General features: G+C 49.0%; 1 protein-coding gene across 1 annotated transcript; it reads right to left on the bottom strand.

The window, feature by feature from the left end:
• Positions 1-904: 904 nt before the first annotated feature.
• On the bottom strand, positions 905-7,253 carry MAT2A (methionine adenosyltransferase 2A). Its single transcript, XM_049784930.1, has 9 exons — positions 7,135-7,253; positions 5,090-5,167; positions 4,880-5,002; positions 4,582-4,694; positions 4,350-4,493; positions 3,785-4,003; positions 3,394-3,576; positions 3,110-3,243; positions 905-2,526 (listed from the first exon to the last, which is right to left on the bottom strand). The coding sequence occupies exons 1-9, from the start codon at positions 7,223-7,225 to the stop codon at positions 2,424-2,426; spliced, it is 1,188 nt and encodes a 395-aa protein (XP_049640887.1). The 5' UTR covers positions 7,226-7,253; the 3' UTR covers positions 905-2,423.
• Between the last annotated feature and the right edge of the window lie 1,620 nt (positions 7,254-8,873).

Below are 8,873 nucleotides of genomic sequence, written 5' to 3'. Positions count from 1 at the left end.
GAGTAGTCCAGTGGCTTTATCTCCAGTATCTTATTAAAATAAAGATTTTTGGGGGATCTCTGATCTGGCAGTAGCAAAGATGCCTGCCTTGTATACACAAGACCAAGGTTTGATCCCTTTATGGTTCTATAAAGCACTATCAGGTGTGGTAGTCCCCACCCCAAACTTGCAAAGCACTAAACCCTGGATAGCAGAAATGATGACACTGTAGATATTACCCAGATTCAACCCCAGGCACTATATTATGATCCTCATCCTCCAAGCACTGCCAGGAGTGACTTTGTAGGTTTGAGTGTTGGTCAATAAACTGTTCTGATATAGGTGATGTCCCAGGGCATTAACTTCATGTGATACTGAACTTTTTGGGCCATATCCAGCTGTGCTCAGGGGTCACACTCCTGGGTAGGCTGTGGCAAGGCAAATGCTCTACTGCTACACTATCCATTATTTTGATGCATACCCATCTTCAAAAGTTAAATTCAGCATTTTGGTTCATCAGCCACACACAGTCTCTTAAACAAGTGTTAAAGGTTGTATATGGTTGTAAAGGGCCAGTTCCAATCAGATTGGGGTTAATATAATTTATGACACTTTCAAATTAGTGAAAAAGTGATGACTTTTATTTCATTTTTAACAACCCAAGAGATATAAATGGCTAAAATGCTAATACACTGGAGATCCCAGACTTTTTTCTTTTGTGGGACCATGCCTGGCAGTACTTTGGACTAACTTGGGTTCTGATCCTGATACCATTTACTTAGAGAAATATAGCACACAAGTACTAAACAAGAGTCATGCAAGATGTCACTTAGTACTGAGTTCCTGAACTCAGTTTTGATGTTGGATTTGATGTGCATATCTTATCTGCCACTACCAAAACACTTTGAAAAAAGAATGGACAAAGTTTAAGGTAGAACCTAGCATTTTATTAGATCTTCATTAAACTGTTGGAATTGAGAACCAGACATACGTAATAAACCTCCAAAAATAGATCCTGAAAGGCACTTTCTGCTCAGGGCAAGCAGTCATGGAATAAGCATGTAAACAAGCTGGCTTCTCTGTACAACACCAGCCAAGTCTGCTTTCTCCATGGCCAGCCGCACCAGCTCTGCCCTCCCTTCTGTTAACACCAGCCAGACCCCCTGTAGGTCCAACCCAAGGTTTTTCTGTAGGACACCTTGGCCTACCTGGGAATGCTGGAAACATGTTAAAGGAATCATGGTGTCGAGGAAAAAAAAATCTTTTAAAAGCTGCCATCTGAGGTGATGGCTTCTCTGTACTTACGCCATACCCCAGAATACAATAAATAAGCAATTAGAAAATGTTCAAGTATGAAGGGATTTTTCTCCTCCCCGCCAAAGCACTGCTCTCTGAAGGAAAGCTGGTTTCTCTGTAGCTACACCAGCTACTCAGAAAGCTCATTGGACCTGGTTTTGAAAATAAAACAAAGTTACAAAGTTAAAACCCTGGGAGGAGCTATTGTGCAGTGTGGAATACTCAGTCTTTCTTATAAAGAAAAAAAAAAAAAGGTTATCTGGTACCAAAGTGTGCAACCTACAGACCCCAGGAACTGCCCTGTGACTTCTCTGTATGACACAAGGCTGCCAAGTGCCTGTTTTTCTAGAACTAGGAGTTGGTGGTTTGGCTAGTGCTGAAAACCATGCATAGGATTGGTTTGCTAAATATAAACCTTATTACGTACGTCCTCCAAAAGACAGCTGAAAAGTGGAGAGATTTTGATTTGGTGCTGTTTAAGAGATGGCAATTAAGAGCATAAGCACCGGGAGATGGTTTAATGGTAACTGCCTTTTTAAAAAAATGTCAGGCTAGAGCTCCATTGGAACTTGCGTTACATGCAAGACTGATTGGATAGGGTACACTCCCTGACAAAGAGCTACATAATTAGAAGTGGATCAAGTTATAGGGAAGATAAAGGAAGGCTTTACATTCATAATAGAGCTCAAGACATTACAAATTCATGCTGACAGGGCTGTGGCATTGCCAAACAGGCTAGAATGGATCTAACATATACTTTACGTGCACATTACAAGGACGTGTTCAGCATTTGGTGGGAAAGTCAATGCAATTAGCATTTTAGAGGGTAGCTTGATGGGGCATACAAAGTTTCAATCTCAAAGCGTTATTCACTACAGTGTTGTTGGTTTGTTTCTAGGCAGTTACATGGATCACCTATGCTCACTAAATTCATTATAATGGTGAACAAAACACCTAGGGACAGAATAGCAAGCCCAATTTACAGCCCCCCACACAAGCTAAAATTCATGTCATTGACTATAAGTGACTGCAACTGATCAGGAGCTGAAAGAGGACAGGTAATTTAGGAAGAAGGGCCCTTTCCCTCAGAGCTTGAAGGCTTCTCTGTAGCCTACGCCAACAAGTCTGGGGAAAAAAGGCTAACACTTTCAGTATTTAAGCTTTTTGGGCACTTCCCATGGGAAGCTGTCCCTACCAAAGTGGCCATAGGCTGCAGTCCTCTGATAAATTGGCTTCTTCAGATCCAGATCCCTGGAATATACAAGTCCGTAACTTAATATGTAGCATTCAGTTAAAATAAAGCAAAACAATCAGCAAAACTCATTTTCAAGAGAGTTCTGGTAAATGAGTTCAGTTCTCTGGGGGTATGCTAGGAAAGAAGTTTGTGGCAAAAGCATGTTACTTCCTGGCGTCCAGTCCTTATTAGTAACTCTACTTCTTGTTTTTCATCCTTGGCTCAACGAATATGAAAACTTGTCATTATTCTGAGAAATTTCAAGTGTCAAAAAAGCTTGTATCATGGAATACTTACCAAGGTTGCATACCCACACCCTACACCATTTATTTTCTTTGTAACAGTCTTAACTATACCCCAAACTCAATTTACTTGCTAACTTTAAGTAAGCATGCTTATAATACAACCCCAAAGCCCCAATTTCAGGCCTAACCACTGAACTTTTCTTTAAACATTTACTGAATTCTGGCCATTTAAAATAACAAAACAAACACCTTCTAGAAAGTATTGTCTTCCTTCACCACTTTAGACTTGCTATTCTCCATCCACACACATCCACACCTTCAATGTTTTACTAGCAATAGGCTTTACCATCTTTACCTGACAATGACCCCAGGGCGGAGGTCAAAATTCTTCTTCACAATCTCTAACAGTTCTCTCTCACTCTTCTGAGAGGTGCCATAATGGAAAATGGAGATAGATAATGGATGAGAAACTCCAATAGCGTAAGAGACCTAAAAGGAGTCAAATGCCACAAGTCAGTGATGAAGACATCACACTGACTTAACTGGTGGAAAAGACAAGTAGGTAAATAAATACCCTCCCCATTTGGCATGCCTTCTAATCATACCCATGTTTATTATATAAAAAATATATATACATACCTGAACAAGCACCCTTCTGCACAGACCTCCTTTAACTAGGGATTTTGCCACCCAGCGAGCAGCATAAGCAGCTGAACGGTCCACCTTGGTATAATCCTTGCCCGAAAAGGCACCTCCTCCATGAGCTCCCCAACCGCCATATGTGTCCACAATGATTTTCCGGCCAGTCAAGCCAGCATCACCCTGAAATCACAGTATTTCAGTCAATTTATGACTAAGTATTTTAACGTACCAGATCAGATGCTAAGTGCCTATTCTGTATCACACAGCAACTATCCTCAGCAGTCAGTGTAGATTTTCAAGAAATCATGGGGGGAAACGTGCTGGTAGGCAAAACCTTTGAAATAATTACCACAGAGGATCCATAAACATGTACAGAAGAGTGTCTTACCTGAGGCCCACCAATGACAAATCTGCCACTTGGTTGTAAATGATAGATTGTATCCTCATCAAGGTATTTTGCAGGCACAACAGTTTTGATGACCTTCTCCTTCAGGGCATCCCTCATTTCATCAAGGCAAACATCTTCATCATGTTGGACAGATATAACAATTGTGTGGACTCTGATGGGAAGCACAGCTCCTCGATCCTGCATATACTGCACAGTCACCTTGAAGACAACACAGACCTTAAGTCTATGAAACAGCTTTGTTCTGACGCTTCACACTTAATTGTAACAATGCATTTTATGTACTTTTGTTGTTCTGGGACCACACTCAGCAGGGCTGAAGTTTTACTCCTGGCTCTACATTCAGGAATTGCTCCTGACTGGCTCCGGGATTGAACACACATTGGCTGCATACAAGGCAAGCACCCTATCCCGCAGTGCTCAGGGATCACTTCTGGTCTATGGGGACCATATATAGTGCCAAGGATCTAACCTGGGTCAGTAATACACCACAGCACTGGCCTCTAAACTTCATAGAGGTCCTCAAGTTCACTTAATTATCACTTACTTGAGTTTTGGAATCTGGGCGGAGCCAAGGCAAAGTGCCATTTCGGCGAAGTTCAGCCAGCTTGGCATTTAGTTTGTGTGCTAAGACAATGGTTAAAGGCATACACTCTTCAGTTTCATCAGTGGCATAACCAAACATCAAACCCTAAAAAAAGGGAAAAAGCCACCAATATAACCAATCCAAGCTTTCAAATGAAATGTACAATTATAAACAGTGCTTTCTATCAAGATACCTGGTCTCCAGCACCAATGTCTTCTTCATTTCTATCAAGATGAACACCTTGAGCAATATCTGGTGACTGTTGCTCCAAAGCTACTAACACATTACAAGTCTTGTAGTCAAATCCTAAAAATGAACAAATTGTTTGAAAAAAGGTGACCAGCAATGTAGTACCTTCTATTTTTCAACTACCCGGAAATTGAAATACTACCACAGAAGTGAAACATACCTAGAACCAAAGTCAGAACAAAAGGATAACTATACCACTGGACTTAAACAGGGCTTAGAAAAGACAACACACGAACACACACCTTTTGAAGAATCATCATATCCGATGTGTTTAATGGTCTCACGAACCACTTTCTGGTAGTCAACAGCAGCTCTGGATGTAATTTCTCCAGCAAGAAGAATCATTCCAGTTTTAGCAACGGTTTCTAATAGAGAGATTTAAATGTCACTTTCAGAAAAACAAGATTCTTATACTATCCTTCCCTCACCAGCTAACAGTGTTCTGCACCTACCACAAGCCACTTTGGCATCAGGGTCTTGCTGCAGGTGGGCATCAAGAACAGCATCACTGATCTGGTCACAAATTTTATCTGTGGGGGAGAAAAAAAATCCCAACTTTATCTTCAACTTACTGACTGTAAAGACTGTCAAGCCCTGACCCCATAACTATACTTCTATAAAAGCCTGTTGGAGCTTAAGAGGGTAGGGGTGGGGGGGAAAATCTATGTAAAATCCATTAATTTAAGCCATTTTCAAGTGCATATACAGATTAAGTATGGATAGCTTTAACTGCTGAAGAATGCACTGAGACTTACCACCCATTTATAGGAAGAGCAAATAGTGATGTATGTTAAGCAAAAATTTGACACCATGTTCTTAATATAGCTGCATCGCAAATCCTTTCAGGCATGCGAGCACATCCAACCAAGTGTAATGCATCTTTAACACTTTACAAGAACCACCTCCAAGTTATCCAAACATCCTGGAAAATCCAAGCTCTCCAACAGTCCCCAGTATTAAATATATTAAGACAAAAAATATTTTTTTTTGGTTTTTGGGCCACACCCGGCATTGCTCAGGGGTTACTTTTGGCTGTCTGCTCAGAAATAGCTCCTGGCAGGCACAGGGGACCATATAGGACACCGGGATTCAAACCACCCATCTTAGGTCCTAGATCGGCTGCTTGCAAGGCAAACACTGCTGTGCTATCTCTTCGGGACAATTTTTTTAAAAGAGAAAAAGTAGCTTATCTCCAAATTAAAAAGACTAAGCTAGAAAATGTTTAGCTCTTCAATTGTTTCTGGTAGTACATCTCCCCTGAAAGTGCATTATAAACCTTAAGAAACAGAAGCTGTACTTTCACCTGCTTCAAAATATATATAAATTACACAAAATCCTGTCCGCAGTTTGGTCGTATCTTAACACCAACTAAGGGACTAATATAATAGCAAGAGTTGAACAGTGAAAAAAACATTATAATAAAAAAAAAAAGCAAAGACATGGCTGACTGTGAGCAGTAACAGGCTGGGGGGAAAAAAAAATCAGAAGTCCCCCAAATGATGACCTTCTGAATTTTCTACTAGCACTGTCATCAGGCAGGTGTCAGGCCGTCCAGCTACAAGTCCAAAAAGTGGCTCTGCAAAAAAAATGGTCTTTTTAGCAAACCAGGACTTCATTCACGTGTGCCTCAGGGCCCCAGAGGACACGCCGCCTTTTCCATCTCCCACATCTCCCATTGCAGGATGCCCGGCGGGGGTCGGGCTTTGTCAGGGAGGAAGCAACACTCAAGCTGTCACTACGGTCGCTGACGTTTCAGGAGCCGGCAGTCCGACACATCCATTCAGGCCGGGCGCTGTCTGCAGCCCCAAAGACCCGCATGCGTAATGGCGGCGCCGTGGACAAAAGCCCGGCGGAGGGAAAAAAAAAAAAAAAAGGCCCAGCAACGCCTGGCCGGCCGGACTCGCAATGTATGTGTGTGTGTGAGTGCGGAAAGCCGAGGCCGGGCGGCGCGCGCTGTGCCCAAATAAGGACCGCGCTTCCGTCCCGCGGAGGCTATATATAGCCGGCGGCTGTCACTTACACTTACACTTCCCCCGGCGGCCGGCCCCGAGGGTGGTCGCGGGGCCGGAGCCACGCCCACCGAGCCCGCACCCCTGCTTCCGGGAGCGCAGCGGCGTCGGCGGCTCCCCCGCGCCCGCACGCGCCGCCACGCCACCGGCGACAACCACGTGGTGGCTGCGGCTGCATTGCGGGGCGCGGAGCGCGCGCTCCCGCGGGCCACAGCCGACCCCGAGCCCGCTCCTCGGGGCGGGCCGCTCCGCTCACTCGCGACCTCCGGGCCACCACAGGCCCACGCCCTTCGCCTTTTCTGGAACCTTCCGCGTGCTCAGGCGGCGCGCGGCCGGAAGAGGTGGAGGGGGAGGAGGGGGGAGGGGAGAGGCGGCCACGCGCCCGGCACCGGCGGCGCCACGAGGAGGCGCAGGGCCCGCCGGCCCGCAAGGCCACCCACCGGGCGCCGAGCCGCCTCAGCTCAGCTCAGCTCAGCTCAGCTCCTCACCTGGGTGGCCTTCTCCCACGGACTCGGACGTGAAGAGGAACGTGCCCTCCTCGATGAACGCCTCGTGGAAGCCGTTGAGTTGCCCGTTCATGACGAGGTCGGAGGAGGAAGCGGATGCGGAAATGAGAGTCGCGGAAGCGAGAGCCGAGGCGCCGCCGAGGAAAAGGTCAAGCAACGTCCGAAGGCGCTCAAACGGGCGGCGAGGCAGCGAACGAGGGAAGCGGCCAGCGCGGCCCAGTATTTATAGAGCGAGCCCGGGCGCGCGCCCGGCGTCGGCTCCGCCCCGTTTAGGCCGCGCGCCAATAGAAAACCCGCGCTTGGAGGTCGGGGGCGGGGCTTCGGCCGGATTAGGGCGGAACCACTCGAGAGCCGCGGGGGGATGGGGAGGGAGTCCTGGGGCTTTTGCCCTCTGAGACAGTCGCGCCGCGGCCGGTGCGCCTGGCGGACGTGTCGCTGACGAGTTGATAGGGGCAGGGAGGGAGGTCGCCGGCCGCTCCTCGCGCTCTGTGGGGGAAGGCGTGAGGAAAAAAAGGCAGGACCTGGGCTTTTAACCGGCCTGCTCCCCCTGTGCCCCGTGACATGGCACCTCCCTCCTCCCCGACCGTTGGGGCTGGAATCTCCAAGCCGGGAGGTCGCGGCGGCCCCGCGGCGGCCTCGGGGACGGGCCGAGGGTTTGGGGGTCTTTCCTGGCCGGCGGCCGCCCACCGTGTCAGGCGAGGCGAGTGGCAGCGGCCGAACGCCGCCGCCTCAGGCCACGTGGAAGTGGCCATCTTGGCGCCCTCCGACGATGGCCGCGAACTTTGGGGCGCCTCTGACCCCCCCCCCTCAGTAGAGACTCGCTGCCATGGCCGCCTAGGCCCAAGCGACCTCCCTCCCTTCCTCCCTCCCTCCCTCCCTGTGCCTCTGAGGCCGGAGCGCGGGAAACTGGGCCTTTCTGCCTCCTGCAGCCCCCGTGTTGGGAGGTTGGGATGCCTTCGGGGGGGCTCTTTTCTCCCCTGGGGCCGGAGAGCTAGATAGCACGGCGGTAGGGCGCTTGCCTTGCATGCAGCTGATGCAGGATGGACGGTGGTTCGAATCCCGCCTCCCCCCCAACCCTAGGGTCCCCCCATGTGCCCGCCAGGAGGAACCCCCTGAGCTGAGCGTGGCTGGATGTGACCCCAAAATCAACAAATAAAAGGGAACCCCTGGACCAGGCGCTCTTGGAGACTCGCCCCTTTGCCCTCCCTCCACCTGCGCCGGTGCCAGGGTCGCCCACCGTTGGGGTTCACAGGGAAGGGCCCAGGGGGAAAGGAGTCCCACAGCCTGCAGAGAGCAACGAATGAAGGGGTGTGTGTGTGTGTGTGTGTGTGTGTGTGTGTGTGTGTCTGCCACTTGTTCCCCAGGTCGTGATGGACAGGGTGGGCCAGATCTGAGCTGGGGGGGGGGGCACCCGAGCACCGGAGCCAGCGTCGAGGACTGACTGCACCCTCCTTTCCTTTCCTTTCTTCCCTTTCCGTGGGCAGACTGGTGAGAGAGACCCTTCCCCAGCTGCGCCTGGCTCGAAAAAAATGGGGCAAAAAGGAAGATTGCGGGGTCCGCAGCATGCACGGTGCGGGAGGGAAAGTGGCGGCGGGGCTGGGTGGGGAACAATGGCAGCCTGGGGCTGTGCCGGGGCTTGGACTAAGGCGGAGGGGCTCAGCTTCGGCCCCCCCCCACCCCCCGTCGCTCCAGCCTGCAGCTAGGAGACATCAGACACCTGG

Source organism: Suncus etruscus, chromosome 12 (genome assembly GCF_024139225.1).
Source record: "Suncus etruscus isolate mSunEtr1 chromosome 12, mSunEtr1.pri.cur, whole genome shotgun sequence".
In the NCBI taxonomy this organism is placed as follows: domain Eukaryota; kingdom Metazoa; phylum Chordata; class Mammalia; order Eulipotyphla; family Soricidae; genus Suncus; species Suncus etruscus.
Note: the sequence above shows the minus strand (reverse complement) of the source record. Positions and strands in the feature narration are given on the sequence as shown.